Source organism: Melanotaenia boesemani, chromosome 3, assembly GCF_017639745.1.
Source record: "Melanotaenia boesemani isolate fMelBoe1 chromosome 3, fMelBoe1.pri, whole genome shotgun sequence".
Lineage (NCBI taxonomy): Eukaryota > Metazoa > Chordata > Actinopteri > Atheriniformes > Melanotaeniidae > Melanotaenia > Melanotaenia boesemani.
The window spans coordinates 27,103,492-27,119,631 of record NC_055684.1 but is presented as its reverse complement, the minus strand read 5'-3'; the positions used below and the strand labels follow the sequence as shown (position 1 = coordinate 27,119,631).

The 16,140-nt window shown below is 38.2% G+C and overlaps 1 protein-coding gene across 5 annotated transcripts; it reads left to right on the top strand.

The window, feature by feature from the left end:
* Window positions 1-1,917: 1,917 nt before the first annotated feature.
* pbrm1l (polybromo 1, like) lies at window positions 1,918-16,046 on the top strand. 5 transcript variants are annotated; one of them, XM_041980338.1, is made up of 30 exons: window positions 1,918-2,024; window positions 2,322-2,499; window positions 2,665-2,762; window positions 3,733-3,880; window positions 4,240-4,389; window positions 4,889-5,005; window positions 5,134-5,202; window positions 5,311-5,409; window positions 5,525-5,610; window positions 5,774-5,865; window positions 5,945-6,161; window positions 6,290-6,431; window positions 6,574-6,659; window positions 6,845-7,124; window positions 7,236-7,341; window positions 7,755-8,394; window positions 8,564-8,787; window positions 8,886-9,083; window positions 9,275-9,432; window positions 9,519-9,761; window positions 10,302-10,447; window positions 10,601-10,758; window positions 11,712-11,895; window positions 11,979-12,186; window positions 12,333-12,531; window positions 12,616-12,687; window positions 13,700-13,861; window positions 14,226-14,290; window positions 15,157-15,361; window positions 15,637-16,046. In XM_041980338.1, exons 2-30 carry the CDS (start codon window positions 2,356-2,358, stop codon window positions 15,798-15,800), a joined length of 4,860 nt encoding a protein of 1,619 aa, XP_041836272.1. In that variant the 5' UTR covers window positions 1,918-2,024; window positions 2,322-2,355; the 3' UTR covers window positions 15,801-16,046. The 5 variants fall into 5 exon arrangements, with proteins under 5 accessions (XP_041836272.1, XP_041836270.1, XP_041836269.1 ...); XM_041980336.1 differs by having other exon boundaries at window positions 12,616-12,771; window positions 13,700-13,828; XM_041980335.1 differs by having other exon boundaries at window positions 12,616-12,771.
* The last annotated feature ends 94 nt before the right edge of the window (window positions 16,047-16,140 follow it).

The following is a 16,140-nucleotide window of genomic DNA, read 5'->3' as shown; positions in this document are numbered from 1 at the left end:
AAAATAATAATAATAATAATAATAATAATAATAATAATAATAATAATAATAATATAAATAAATAAATAAATAAATAAATAAATAAATAAATAAATAAATAAATAAATAAATAAATTAAAATAAAAATAAGGCAAACAGTGAATAACTTGAAGTAATAAAAGGGCAGAAAAGGAAAATCTTACATTTTTGGAAGAATACAGCTTCATACTTAAACATAATGTCACTGTTGTGGAGCGGTTTCAACTTTCAGCTTAATAGATCAAAGGATACCAACTCATTGGGAGAGGATGGAATATAGTTTTAATGGACAAATTTGTTTTTAATTTTCCTCTTTTCCCTTTTTTTATTTTTATTTTATTTTATTTAACCCATAAGAGCCCGACATCACTTGTCACACACGAGACATTTTGCTTACTTTATGGCATAAACTTCGCTCAAAATCCTGTTGAACACAATCTGATATTTGTCTTCTGTCTCCTAATAGATACCCAGAAGCAGAAATCCATATTATAATGTTTTAATATATCACATAAATGGTAAATGGTAGATAAAGAGCCAAATAAAGACCTCATATTTAAAAATGTGGCTTATCTTACCCGTTTTTTGATGAGCTTCAATTCAGCTCTTCAAAAACCTATGGGTGACTATGGAGGCTCTGCCCATCTTTTATATACAGTCTATGGTCCTCACTTTGCAGGCATAGAAAAACCATGCCCAACAACTCATATGAACAGATGTGAACTTACATGGTGTAGATTTGCTGGTTTCAGACTTCTGTTCTTTCAGATAGTTTCTGATTAAATGTTCCTACAATGGGACAGATTTGTGCTTTTGAGGCGTAGTAGAAGTAGGGGGTGTAGTTACACTTTGAGTTCGAATTCAGGGTCCACCCATTAAAAAGGCAGCCACAGATGAGCAAGAATACAATATGTCACAGAAATATACCAGTGTGTGACAACACCTTCACACATAGTCTGAAACTAGGTTTTACAAAAATAACCAAAAGCAAAACATTATTTTAGGTAAGGCAAGGCAAGTTTTATATAGCACATTTCATGTACAAGACAATTCAAAGTGCTTTACATAAAACCTTAAAAGCATTACAGATAGGCAGCAGAAACATTTAACATTAAAAACAAACCTTAAAAAGAAATAAAGAAATTAAACAAACAAGCTAAATATAATCAGATAAAATGCAAGAAACTAGCACCCAGACAGAACATAACTCTGCCAAGCTATTATTATTATTATTATTATTATTTTGCCAGTAATTGTAGGCATTATTTCTGAGTTAGAAGCTCTAATGGCAAAATTATCCTCATCTCCCCATATGAGAGAATCCTTTAAAAAATGTTCCTGGATCTAGGTAGTGATCTGGATCACCCCCGAAATCTAATCACTTCTTTATTCCATTTCTGAGACTTCCTTGAAAATGTCATCAAAATCTGTCCACACCTTAAGTTATGTTGCTAACAGACAGACAGACAAACCAACCCTGCAGAATACTGTCTTGGCGGAAGTAATAAAGGAGTGCTTTATGCTGTGGTAATAAAACATTTTTAGGGGTCGCTAGATCCCTGAAAGTCTGTGGTGTCCAATAGAAAGTGGAGTGGGGGATCATGAATGACAACCTGTTTACTCTTGGTTCGTTATTACTTGAAAAGGTTGAGAAACACTGTGCTACAGAGCCAAAAAACGAAGACACCTTGTGAAAAATAACTACTCAGAGCATTTTTAACTAGGCTACAATGGACACAACCATCACAACCATACAACGACTCCCAAACAGTATGGCGTGATCTCCTCTAGGGGTCCCGATCCCCTGATTGAGCATCTCTATTACTACTAAGTGCATTAATACTCCTAAACGACAGGGGTCAGCACTTTCAAAGGTGCCACTTTAAGTCTACCTCCGAACACAATACAACCCCAACTTCCGGGCTGGACTTTTCAAACACTAGCTAGCCATCTAGCTATCACACATTTTTGCTCAGGGAATTACACCGATTTTTTTCTTATAATCGGTAAGATTATTTAATAAAGTTAATGTTTGAATTCATGTCACCTTGTTTTCCTGTGTTTTAGGGAACTTTCGCATTTTTAAACTGCCTTGTTTGAGAAGTGAGAAGTCCGCTAGGAGAAAATGCTAACTGCTGCTTGTCCGGTTGCTTTGTTTCATAAATCTTAACTGTGCGAATCATTGAGTGGTTTTCTAGTTTTGGCTTGTTATTAATGAGGGCGTTGACGACGGCCGTCCGGCTCAAATTGAGTTAACCAAATATACGTTAGGTTTGATATTTATTTCATTATTTGCTTTGTAGAGATCGGGTTAGCTTGTTGTTAAACCAGGCAGCGATGTCAGCGAGCTCCAAGAGAAGACGAGCCACTTCTCCCTCCAGCAGTGTCAGCGGAGGAGGAGACCTCGATGATGCCTCCTCCTCTACTCCTGGAAGTGGCAGAAAAAGAAGGAGAATCTCCAATGTCCCCCCTGTGGATACGGTTAATGCACCTTTCTTTTTTTTATTAAATGAATAAACAGTAAGGCTTTCACAGAGTGTGATAACGATCTGCGCGCACTGTGCGGTCTGTATCATTTGTTAACAAATAGTTTGGTGTTTTTCTGTTTGTCTCTTGTTTTTTAAACATAATATTTTTGCTTTTCAGATTGCTGTATGTCATGAGCTGTTCAATGCTGTCAGGGACTACAAGGATGATCATGGGAGGCAACTTTGTGAAGTTTTTCTCAGGGTTCCAAAGAGGAGGTACTGTAATAGCGTTTATACTCCATGTTGCCTACAGCATACGCTTGTTAATGAAATAAACTGTCCTCTGCATATGGCAATTCAACTATCTATGTAAGCTGCCCAAAAATTCTAAAATTTGCAAAGTAAAATGCCCAAATTGTCTGAGAAAAACAAAAATTTCAATAGTAAATAATAATAATAATAAAAAAAACCCACACAAACAATAAAATCGACTACAAGCAAGATATGTTATGTATGTACTCAGCCATTTATATAAAAAAAATTAGGTAAATAAAGTTGTCTTTAAAAAGCAATCAGTCGTTGGATTTTACACAGTACCGAGCTTGATCTTACAGTAATACAAATGTAACAATGGTTGAGATAAACTCACTTAAAAAATTAATTTTGAGCAGAATCTAGTTGATAAAGGACCCAACTTCATGAGGACAGTCTGAAGAAGAAAAGACATAATGTTTATTTCTTTACTCAAACAGGAAGATATGTCAAAGTTCTGTATTACACAAGTTGAACTGATAGTAGATGAAATGGAAAGGGCTGACATTTAAACAAAAAGTAAGCTTTGTTTATTTATTAATGTTTCAGTTGGATATGGTGAAATAAATTATGAATATATGCATCATAGAAAAAGTTAATATTGCTCATAACAGTTTGGATAGCTGCAGGCAATTGACATGTGGACAGCTGGTGAATTCTAATCAAAATCTATGATCTCCATGGCCTAAGGTTGCTAAACAAACAGCAGCTCTGAAGTTTTAAAATTTCAACCAAGAGAAAAAGCAAAGCCTAGAAGGGAGAAGAGAATTAAACAAAATGAATGTTAAAGCTAAAAAAATAAATGTTCAAAAGTAGTGCATTTTTCTCTTTATCAAGTGATGTGAACTATGACTGAAAAAATTATCTCAACAAATAATGTAATGATTAATCGAAGAGAACGTGGTGACATCTGATGTTCCTTGCTCTTTTTCAGGAATCAGCCTGATTATTATGAAGTGGTTTCCCAACCGATCGATATGACAAAAATTCAGTACAAGCTGAAGTCAGAAGAATATAATGATGTGGAGCAGCTTACCACAGATTTTCAGCTCATGTTCAACAATGCCAGATCTTTCTACAAGGTAAAGAAAATAGAGCATTTTTCTGTTTGTCATTCCTACCAGAAACCTTTATGGGATAGAAAATCCTCTAGAAAAAAGTCATGTGAACTAGTGTGTTGTTTTTTCTTTTCTTTCTGTAAACCATGAACTTAGTGTGACAGCACTCGCACACATCTTATTATCAACGCGATGACTGTGTCAAACAACGCTGTTACTGGTTTCCTAATGTAAAGGATAAGTCGTCTGCAGAATGTACAGTGTAAAAGGATATTGGTATTTTTAAGCTTCATCTGCAAATGTAGTTGTGTTCAATGTCGTCTGGGTTTCAGAGCCTTTGCTCATAATCAGATCTTATCCCCTCTTTGTATTTAACAATTCAGAGAGATAGTGAAGAGTTTCAAGCAGCATGCAAGCTGTGGGGAGTTTATATGCAAACAAGGAGTGAGTTTGTGCAGCCTGGAGACGGAGATGAGGATGATGATGATGGGGATGACATGATGGATAATCCAGGAATATCAGCTGACGATGAGGTAAGTTCTTGTACTCATTACATTTATTTCTATAGTACTATGTGAGGAAGATGTTAACTTAATTAGGTGTTGACAATTGACAAATATTAGATGATGCATCTTTCTTAGGGCTGGGCGATTAATCGATAAAATTGATCAATCGAATTTTGCGTTTCTGATGATTTATTTTTGTGATAATCGTCATTTTTTTCTGCCGTGTGTGCTGTATGATAATGATCCAGATGGAAAGAGATCAGGGATGCAGTTGTGCTGCATATCTCAGTGCAACATATGAAGCTGTTTATACAGTGAAAAAGTGAACTTTTCTTACTGTCAGTCATTCATATAAATACGTAAATCATGTGTTTTTAAGAAAGAAAAGGGAAAAAATCAATTAAAACTGGAAAATTTTATTTTTATAGCCAGAGTCACCACGCCTTAATCATTCTCTCTTTTTTTAAACCCAACAAAACAGTTTTTGGAAAACTTTGAACCTTAAACTTGTATATTTATCTCTAAGACATCAGCTTCCAGTTTAAAGGAAGTGCTGGAGCAACTTCTGGAGGCTGTAGTATCCCACAACGATCCCTCAGGACGACTAGTCAGCGAACTGTTCCAGAAACTGCCTTCTAAAGTGGTGAGACTTCTTAGATTTTTCTCAGTACTTTCAGGCAGCAGCATGGACAGTATATAACACATTAAGTGTGCTCTACCCTGCCAATTTAATTTCTTCACTCTCATACACACACTTTTTGGTTTTCATAGCAATACCCAGACTACTATGCCATTATAAAGGAGCCAATAGATCTGAGAGCGATTGCGCAGCGAATACAGGTAATCAGTTCATTTTATTACTGTTTGCTTTTGTGCATCATTCCCATAAAAAAGATTACAAATGCTTGATGTCAAACTATATTCAGCCCACTTATTTTATGCCTACAGATTGGGTACTATAAAAATGTCAATGCTATGGCAAAGGACATTGACCTGTTGGCCAAAAATGCCAAAACATACAATGAACCAGGATCTCAGGTTTTCAAGGTACCCCTCCCTCTCCTTTTTTTTTCTTTTTTAAATTTTTTTTTTATTAAGTCATTCATTTTTTATTTATTTTTATGATGCCCCAAATATTAATTGTTGTTCTCTGATTGCACAGGATGCTAACACCATAAAGAAAGTCTTCATACAGCGTAAGACTGAACTTGAACATGCAGAGCCCACAAAATCAAGCCTCCGCATCAGGTATTAAACAGTAGTAGACGTAACAAGTTTGTTGATTTTAAATGTGTTCTTCCTTTTTTTTTTATTTTTTATTTTTTTATTTATTTATTTTAAATGAAAAGGTAATTTAACCAAGGCAGAAAAAGTTTTTTTTAAGACATGGTTTATGTTTCCTACTATTCAGAAATCGCAGATCTGGACAGGGGGATCGGCTTTCTGGCGTCAGCGTAGCACTTCAGTATGGCTCAGAGAGTGAGGACGACCCCATGCTTTCAGGTAGATTTCAGCCATTTTGGGAACAGAAACCGCGTTTGTGTTTTTAAAAACTGAAAGTTTATCAAATCCATCTTTCCAGGCTCTGTATGTTATGATGAAGGAGAGTCTGAGGCTGAAAGTCAGAGTTCCAGTATGGAGATGAGCAACCCAATCTTCCAGCTGTATGAAGCTGTGAGGGGGGCCAGGAATAACCAGGGCCAGATCTTTGCTGAACCTTTTCAGCAGCTGCCCTCTCGCAGGGAATATCCTGACTACTACCAGCAGATTAAACAGCCTATCTCTTTACAACAAATCAGGTGAGGAGCAGCCATTAATGCTTGTGTGGTGTGAAGCCACATTTAATGATTCAGTTTGTTTCCAAAAAATAACAGCTTTACAAGAAGTTAAGATGTTAAATAGTTTTTTTTGTTTTTTTAAATTTTAGGGCAAAGATGAAGAATGGCGAGTACGACAACATGGAGCAGATTGAGGTGGACCTCAATTTGATGTTTGAGAATGCAAAGCGCTACAACATGCCTAATTCAAGCATTTACAAACGGGCTTTCAGGCTTCAGCAGATCATGCAGGTGCTTACTTGTGAACTTTGTTGTGAAACAAGGCAGGAAAATGGCTTCAGTACCTAGTCATGCTTAAAAAACAAAGCTTATCTTGGAATTTTAATTTAAAATAGAAGTTTTGTATATTTCTTTTCCTTCTTTTTTTGTGTAGGCAAAAAAGAGGGAACTTTTAAGGAGAGATGATGAAGATGGAGACAGCATTTTGTCATCTGATACAGGAAGCATCAAGAGAAAAAGGTTTTGAGATTTGAAGTATCAGCATGCATTTCATTAATGCTGCCAAATTAATCATCATTTTGTATTTTGCTTAATAACAAAACATTAATTTTTATTTTGTCAGTATTTTTAGGCATTTTTTTTAATTGTTTTTCAGTATTCATGTTACTATCCTGCCAGTTCTTATCCCACTTATCTTTTTACAGCCACAAGAAAAATGTTAAGAAGAACCGAATGAAAGCCTTGTATGCTGCAGTGACTGAGGCCAGGGAGGCAGGCACCAGTCGACGTCTCTGTGATCTCTTCATGGTTAAACCATCCAAGAAGGATTATCCAGACTACTATAAAGTCATTCTCGAACCGATGGACCTGAAAACCATTGAGCACAACATCCGCATTGAACGCTACACCACAGAGGAGGCTCTGATGGAGGACATGAGGCTAATGTTCCGAAACGCCCGGCATTACAATGAGGAGGGATCTCAGGTCAGCAGTACAACGCCTCCCTCCCAGGATAAAAAGAATATACAGCTTTTTATGTTGTTACCTTAGTAAAACTTTAGTAACTATTGACACCAAAATGTTTGGTCTATGTAGGTTTACAATGATGCTGACATTCTGGAGAAGATACTGAAAGACAAGCGCAAGGAGTTGGGCCCTCCACCTGATGAAGATGACGTGGGGTCACCTAAACTGAAATTAAGTACGTTTTCCTAGTGATTTTCATATTTTAGTTGACCTGCTTTTCTTAGTTCAGCCTTTAATCCTTTATTTTGATAAATATTCTTTTTAATTGTGTGTGTCTGTGCTGAGCTGTTAGACATAACCAAAGACTTTGCTGATCACATTCTGAAAACCTGGCTGCTTTTTGTATAAACTTTTCCCTAAAAAGAAAAACATCAATCTAAACTACAATCTGCCAAATAAAATGCCTACTCTGAAAATGATGACCTACTGGATCACCTGATTGCAGACTGGTTAGAGTGGCTACTGTCTTTTTAAAAATTTGATCTTTGTAGAGGTTTGTGCTGAATTGAATGCTCTAATTTAGCTGTTCTCAACTTTTCCCTGTCGTGCTCAGTCTTTTTAATTCAAAGTTAACTTTTCTGTCTTTAGGAAAGAGTGGTGTTTCTCCAAAGAAGTCAAAATACCTCACTCCTCTTCAGCAGAGGTTAAATGAGCTCTACGATGCTGTGCGAAACTTCACTGATCGCCGAGGTCGGCGTTTAAGCACTATCTTCCTCCGTCTACCCTCTCGTGCCGAGTTGCCTGACTACTATGCTACAATCAAGAGGCCCATCGACATGGAGCGTCTGAGAAGCCATATGGCAGCAGGACGTTACCAAGACGTTGATGCTCTGGTGGAGGACTTTGCTCTCATGTTCAACAATGCTTGCATGTACAACGAACCAGAGTCTCTCATCTATCGAGATGCTCTGGTTTTGCATCGAGTGTTGCTGGAGACCCGAAAGCAGCAGGAGGGAGGGGAGGACTTTGGACCTCCAGCTGTGGGATCTCTGGTGCGAGAGCTCATCAGAAACCTGTATGTGTCTATAATGGGCCATCAGGATGAAGAGGGTCGATGCTACAGTGACTCACTGGCTGAGATCCCTGCTGTGGATCCAAAGGCCCCTGAGAAGCCACCACTGAACTTTGATATCATCAGGATGAATGTGGAGCGCGGTCGTTACAGGAGACTGGATGTTTTCCAGGAGCACATGTTTGAAGTGCTAGAGAAGGCGAGGCGGTTGCACAGGTGTGGGACTTTTTTTCCCCCCTCTTTATTTCTCTAATATTTTAGGGAGAACAATTTAAACATCTAAACAGAAATTTAAGAGGCAGTTCATCATTAGCAGTAGGTAAAATGGATGGCTAAAATTGATCCCAGTGTTTTATTTTATGTGTTTTTTTTTTTTTTTTTACAGGACTGACTCGGAGGTATTTGAGGATGCAGTGGAGCTGCAGCAGTTTTTCATTAAGATCAGGGATGAGCTCTGTAAAAACGGAGAGATTCTCCTCTCCACTGCTCTCAACTACTCAGCAAAACACTTGCATAGTGACGTAGATCAGGAAAAGAGGGAGAAAATTCCCAAAGAGATTGAGGAGGATAAGCAAAAAACAGAGGAAGAGGAGGAGGAAGAAAACAAAGGTTTGTGAACTTTTTTACATATTACACATCTGTGAAGACTTTTTAATATGTTATCAAGACGTGCCATTTAAACTCATCATAATATTTCCTATTTAAAGAGGATCGGAAAGCAAAGGACCTTCCAAGTGAGGCATGGCAGTCGGAGTCAGAGTCGGAGTCGCAGCGTGTTTACAGTCAGGATTGCAGCTTTGAAAACAGGACATACCATGTGGGAGACTTTGTCTATGTAGAGCCATCAGAACCAAACCTGAAACCTCATATTGTCTGTATTGAGCGTTTGTGGGAAGATGAAACAGGTGACTAACTCATTACATTTGATCAGTTTTCCTATTTATAGAAATTAACATTAAATTTCATGCAGTATAGAATACATGGAAATGATCATAAATAAACTATTTAAATAACAATATTTTGAAATAAATCATATGGATTTTGCAAAATATGTTTTTTTTAAAAAAACATCTTTCTTTTGTCTTTGTTTCTGAAGGTGAGAAGTGGCTCTATGGCTGTTGGTTCTACCGACCCAGTGAAACCTTTCACTTGGCCACACGCAAGTTCCTGGAAAAAGAGGTTTTCAAGGGCGACTACTACAACAAAGCACCCATCAGTAAAGTTCTGGGCAAATGCATGGTCATTAATGTTAAGGTAATATCCTTAAAAAGTGGAAATCTTTTCATTTCTATATGATCTAAGAATGCAAATCGGATTGTTTTCTTTTCTGGTTCGTGTAGGATTATTTCAAAATGCAACCCGAGGACTTCAGAGCTGAGGATGTCTACGTGTGCGAATCCCGCTATACTGCCAGGAACAAGTCCTTTAAGAAGATCAAGATTTGGCCCATGCCAGAGAGCTCTGTGAAATTAGTACCTCGGGAGGTGCCTCTTCCTGTTGTCCGTGTAGCCTCCATGTTTGCCAAACCCGACCTGGAAAAACTGGCAATGTCATATGCAGATAGTGGTAGTTTTGTGGACAAGGTGAGAAAATGCTCTTCTTTAAAGTTTAGTTTTTTATTGATATTATTACACATGACTTAACTTTTATTCCACTGATAACTTCTTTAAGCTGCTTACTGCTCCTCTGTAAACCTTTTCATCCTGTTTCAGTGGAAACTGAGTCATTGTGTTAGTAAATAATAAACACAAACAAGATCAATTTGACAGTAACTGGGCTGATGCCAGATGTAGGAATTATGGCACCTTTGGCACCATCTTGTAGTCTCTTCAGAATCAGGACATTTGCTTCTAGTCAAGCTCAGTGTGCAGGATATTTGTATTTTCCTTTTTATTTACACCTGTTTTCCAGGTATGAACAAAAAGGAAATTAAAACCCCGAGTGGTTAGTTGCCAAGCACGCATATTGTCATTTGGCCTCTACTTCAGGGAATTAATTAGCGTTAGTAGCATGCTTTGTCTTGACGTGGAGCTGGGTGGCAGAGGAATACAGTTTTCCACATATGAAAGATTGTGACAGTATAAACATCTCGGTCTTGTGTTTACACATGTTAACCAATATAGGAGAGAGAGGATGTCCCTTTGGAGATGAATGGAGCTGAGCCCGGCATCCAGTACTATGAACAGTTGCGCTACAACAACACGTGGTTTAAATTGGGCGATTGTGTTTACATCCAGTCACATGGTCTTTCAAAACCTCGAGTTGCCAGGTTGGTAGAGGTATATTTTGCTCCTTAGTTAAAGAAAACAAAACAAAAACATTTTACATGGATAGAAGTCTGAAATTATGTCTGTGCTGTAAAGATATTATTGGGCTATTAACTGTCATTAACTGTTTTATGACTTCTCTGGATGGGTTGCAGGTTAGAAAAGCTGTGGCTGCAGAATGGAACTGTCTTCTTCTTCGGACCCATCTTCATTCATCCTGAGGAAACGGAGCACGAACCCACAAAAATGTTCTACAAGAGAGAAGTGTTTCTGAGTCATCTAGAGGAGACCTTGCCCATGACTTGTGTTATAGGTACTGTTTTGGCAAGCTTACCAAAAATTTTCCTCACGTATTGCAGTGAGCTAGTTTGCTATTTGTGTGAAGCATTTACAGTAACAAATCATCATAATTAAAAAAAAAATTATTCATTTTTTGACAATTGGATGAGGAGATGGATGGAACTTTAAGTCTTTTTCAGACACAGGATGCATAACATTGATGGCTTCATTAGTCTGTTCAAATCTAAAGCATTCGTTCGTTCAAACAGTGGCCACTTCTCCTTCACTGTTCCTCACCATTCCTTCATTGCTTTTTAAGGTTAAAGAGTCGGCATGTTCATTAAAGTTATTCATGCAAGACTGGACAGCAGTTGAAGTGAGCTAAAATATGGAAGTCTTTATAGACTCAAGGTTTATGAGACTTGTGGCATGTTGAAAGTATATATGTATATATGTTACTGGGGTTTGCTTAGCAGAACTGCTTTCACAAAATGTTACAGAAATGCATCGGGTGGGCGATTGACACAAAACATCTCCACGTTCAGTTGTCACCTGGTTAATGGAAACGGTTGCATGTCTAAAGGGGGCTTGTCTTTAAACAAGAAGCCTCTAGCACGGTTCTTTTAAAGGGCGACATCATCTCTAAAGTCAGTAATTAACATTTAAACCAAAGCACTCAAAAAGAATATATAATGTTTTACAAGGTCTTTTTGCTATATATCTGACCATTTTCTTGGCTTCTGCTTGTAACATCATGGAGTCTGCTGGTTGCCTGGCAACTGCTGAGAATCAAAAGATGTTGTAATATATATAACCCCCATTAAAACAGTCCATCAGTGTAAAGTGCTTTCCTTAAAATGCTAAATCTTTTTCTCTAAACGGCCACATTTTACATTTTAGACCTTCCTACACAATGTGAGTGTGACTCTCAACATTTTTATTAATTTTTTTAAATTATTGAGCTTTATTTTTCCATCTGCTTTTCAGGCAGATGTACTGTGTCCTCCTTTAAGGACTTCGTGTCATGCAGACCTACAGAGTATTCAGAGGAAGATGTCCTGCTGTGTGAGAGTCGCTACATTGAAACAGAGAAGCAAATGAAAAAGTTTAAGGGTCTGAAGCGCTTCTCGTATTCTTCCAAAGTGGCTGAGGATGAAATCTATTACTTCAGGTTTGCAAATTAAACAGAAAACTTACTTTGATTCATACCAGATCTGTCTCTACCCCAGTCTCAGTTTCTTTTTGTATTTGTAGGAAATTGACAGTGCCACAGAAGGAAGCTTCCCCCTTTTTGAACAAGAAAATTGATGAGCTTGAGGTGAAACTGGCAGACATGGAGGATGCAGATGATGATATGGAAGACATGGATGATGATGAAGAGGCTCCAACGACACCTTCTTTGCCTCAGATGCAGACCCCTCTTACAAATGACATGGACGTTATGCCATACACACCTTCACAGGTATTCACATACCTCAGAAAACCTAAACCCAGCAAACCCATATCTTATACCCAAGGGCTTCAAGCACCTGCTACTTTTATTAATATTCATACATGACATGTTTAGTATTTTTTCTTTTTTAAATACGTCTTTGTGTCTTTATAAAGGCCACTCCTAAGGTGAAGGGCTTATCGAAGAAGGAAGGAGCTAAGAGGAAGATCAACATGAGTGGCTATATCCTGTTCAGCAGTGAAATGAGAGCGGTCATCAAAGCTCGACACCCTGATTTTTCTTTTGGGGAGCTGAGTCGACTAGTAGGGACAGAGTGGCGGAACCTAGAGGCTTCCAAGAAAGCAGAGTATGAAGGTGCGATTATGGTGGTCTGCAGGATCAGCGGTGTTTTCTGAGTGAACTGAAATCAACTCAATAACTGTTTTTTGTACATTTCAGAGCGTGCAGCCAAAATAGTGGAGCAGCAAGAACGTGAGAGGCCACCACAGAAGCAAGCTTCCCCTAGAGCAGGTACCCCTGTAGGGGCACTGATGGGGGTGGTGCCTTCGCCTAGCACTATGGGAATGATAAACCAGACCATGACACCTGTGTCAGGTAACCCCTCTCAGAGACAGCACGAGTGTTTTGACAACGAGACAGCAGGGAAATGAGGCTGGACTGTTAACCGTAATCCTTTTTTTTTTAACCATTTAAAACATTTTTGTCTTAAAGCTACATTATAAAAGCATATTTTTCTTCTTTTGCTGCTGTTTCATATTTTATGTTTATAGCTTCATTGTCAGTAACTTCATATCTGTAATTGCACGACAGTGACTGCATGATTGTTGTTTTTTTTTAAACCGCAAATGCTTGATTTTTTTTTGTTTTATTTTAATTTTCATTTAACTTACATGCTTGCTTTGCTAACATTCTCAGCCATTTGTATTGTCTACCCTTTTCACACACTGAACCTTAATTACTTATTATGTCTTAATATTCACATAGTTTGAATTTCCAGCAAAAACTTTTTGTCAGATCTGCTGTCTTTATTACATAAAGTATGCTTAGCTGTTAAGAGGATATAAAATGAACTGTCTGAAGTATCTGATTTTAAGCAAATGACAGTCAAGTCTAACATACAATGAGCAAGTGTACAAAACCACAATTAAATAACATTGTAATTTGCTATTATCGTTAAATAGGGATCTTAGAAGAGATGCATTGATTGAACAGGCGGTTATTGGAATTAATGGGTTATTTGCTGACAAAAGAACCTTTTTTTTTAAGTTTAAGGTTTTTTTTTTTTTTTCTTTTTTTAAGTTTTCCATGTTAAGATGAGCATAAAGAGAAAAAGTTGAGTAGCTATAACTTACTGTTACTTAAATTACCATACATTTACACAGAACATTGGCATAGCATTTATGTGTTAAGGTGCATGTGTGAAAAGGGCCACTGTGTGTAGTGGTAGTGCATGTTGTTTTAGAGTCAGTTGCATGAAACTTATGCATGGATATGTTGTGCTCTCCTTGCCCTGTTCCCGAAGGCATGATGGGAGCTTACGGCCAACCTTACATGCCCATGCAGGGCCCCCATGAGGGTTTGCTGAGTTTGGCCCCAATGCCACCTCACCCTGCAGGGGGTCCTCACCTGCCTCCTCATCATCTCCAGCAAGGTATGCCTGGATACCCTGGCATGCCTCATCAGGGTAAGGGCCACTGTCCTAGCCACACCTGCTCAGTCACATCCAGTCGTGTCTCTCCTGTTGGAGGGGTTTACCTGGTCCACGGGCTGCACAGCCTGAACTCCTCACTGAGCAGTTAAAGTTCTCTGGTCTCAAACAACCTCTGGCAAAATGTATTCACATTCCACACCTAATATACACATCCACATTTCACACACATATAATGCATGTGATAACTGATAACAAGTGACTAACATTCAGCATATATTTGACTTAGTCACAGTAATTTTTTTTATTGTAAATCTTAAGATAAATCAAAGTGGCATGAGTTTATTTGGCCTGTTTTTTAGGATTAATGTACACAAGCTTAATTTTGTACTTCCAACAGGTATGATGGGTGGTGGTATGAATGGGATGGCAGGAAGTCCTGCACAAGGAAACTTTATGCAACAGGTGAGTGCAATCTCCTCAGGGTGGGGGGGTTACCTTCTGTATGGCTATTTGGCATGCACTGTGAAATGAGAAGCTAGCACAAGCCACAAGAAGATGGAGCCCTCTATCCAGGCCAAACAAACAGGCGTTAACAGTTAGCAGCCAGGACTGGGCACTGCTGAGTGGGCACTAAGCACTGTCTGCTTGCACAGAACTGAGCTAGCAAGTAGGCTACAAAAACCAGTGTTTTAATTTATTCTCAGTTACCACTGACTGCGCATTCACTTGGCCTTGTCCCAGTAAACTGCATTTGTTCTCCAAGCACTTTAAGTGGTAGCCGTTGGCTGCAATTCTGGAAAAGCCAAATGAGCCAATCAACCATTAGCCAGCCTGAACACCACCACACACATGTTTAACCAGAGGAGCACCAGCAAACCTGCTTCTGCAGCCTGTCAGCAGCTACACTGGGTGAAAATGTCAGAATGCGGTGAACATTTCTGTTCATGCTCAGAAAACTAACCATGCCCTGATTTAATCATGTGGGAGTATGTTCAGCTTTGTTTGGATTCTTGTCAGTACAAGCTGCTGTAATTTTCCATCAGTACACATCTCCCCATCTCTGCCTGCCCACCAACAGCAATTTGACTCATCAGAAGATACTTTCTCAATTTACTCTTGTTTTGAGGGAGACACAGGTCCACTTTATAATGCCATCAGCTGTGCTTTATCATGCCAGATTTAGATTTTTTTGTTATCCGAAGGAAGAATTCTTTAATAAGCTAGACAAAGTGAAACAAAAGCATTTTACTAACAATAAAAGACTGAAGTTCAGTTTTGTAATTGGCTACAAATTCATGAAATAAAATCATTGCTGTTTTTTATTTTAGCCTGGGATGTTCAGTCCAGGGCAGCATGCTCCTCCACCATATCCAGGTCAGGGGCAGCCCTCACATTTGCAGCCTACCACTCCCATGTTTGTGGCACCACCACCAAAGACGCAGAGAGTACTGCACTCGGAGGCCTACCTGAAGTACATTGAGGGATTAAATTCAGAGTCTAGCACCGTCAGCAAGTGGGACCAAATGCTGAAAGGTGGTGGAAAGCAGTTCTTTTCTTCTTTCTCATCTCCCTAAGTGTATGTCTGTATTTTGTTTATGTTTGTATATACACATAATCTGCCTAGATATTAAGTGGTGATTGGGTTTTGCAAATTGAAACATTTTTTTGAGATGAAAGTAACATGATATATAAGTAAAGACCTTTAATTGATTTTGTATTTTTCAAAAGCACAAATGCACAATTTTCCTCAAAAAGTCAACATTGTTTACCTACCTACAGTATTTTAATGAATGCTGTTTTCACAATAGCTCAAAGGCGAGATGCTCACCTGACCAAAGAGCAAGAGAGTCGGCTTCCCGTTCACTGGCTGAAGAGCAAAGGAGCCCACACCACCATGGTGGACGCATTGTGGCGTTTGCGTGATTTGATGTTGAGAGACTCTCTGAACATCTTTCAGGCTTACAACTTGTAACCTGGTGGAGGAACCACTCACCTCAGTAACTGTGCTTTTCCTCATGTTACAGAGTTTAAGGGTAGACCATAGAAGCAATATTTTAGAGTGAATGTTGATCAATTTTCTATTTATTAGCTTATAATAATAATAATAATAATGAGCTTAATAGTTATTTGTGTGGATTTTTTTTTCTTTTTTTTTTATATATAATTTGGATGAATAGATGTTTTTGACATTGATACAATCAATAAAATTTCAAATACCTTTTTAGACTGCTTGTGTTTGTTTTAAAATTCAATAACTCTAAATAGGTACTACTCTTATGTGTTTATGTGTTGCCACCACCTATTATATATTT

What these genes read in the sequence shown, in the direction of transcription:
- pbrm1l (XM_041980335.1), top strand. Translation starts at nt 2,356, where the DNA reads ATGTCAGCGAGCTCCAAGAGAAGACGAGCCACTTCTCCCTCCAGCAGT. An exon ending in AAATCAAGCCTCCGCATCAG is followed by an intron (nt 5,611 to 5,773) that starts GTATTAAACAGT and finishes CCTACTATTCAG; the next exon opens with AAATCGCAGATCTGGACAGG. An exon ending in GTGGGACCAAATGCTGAAAG is followed by an intron (nt 15,362 to 15,636) that starts GTGGTGGAAAGC and finishes TTTTCACAATAG; the next exon opens with CTCAAAGGCGAGATGCTCAC.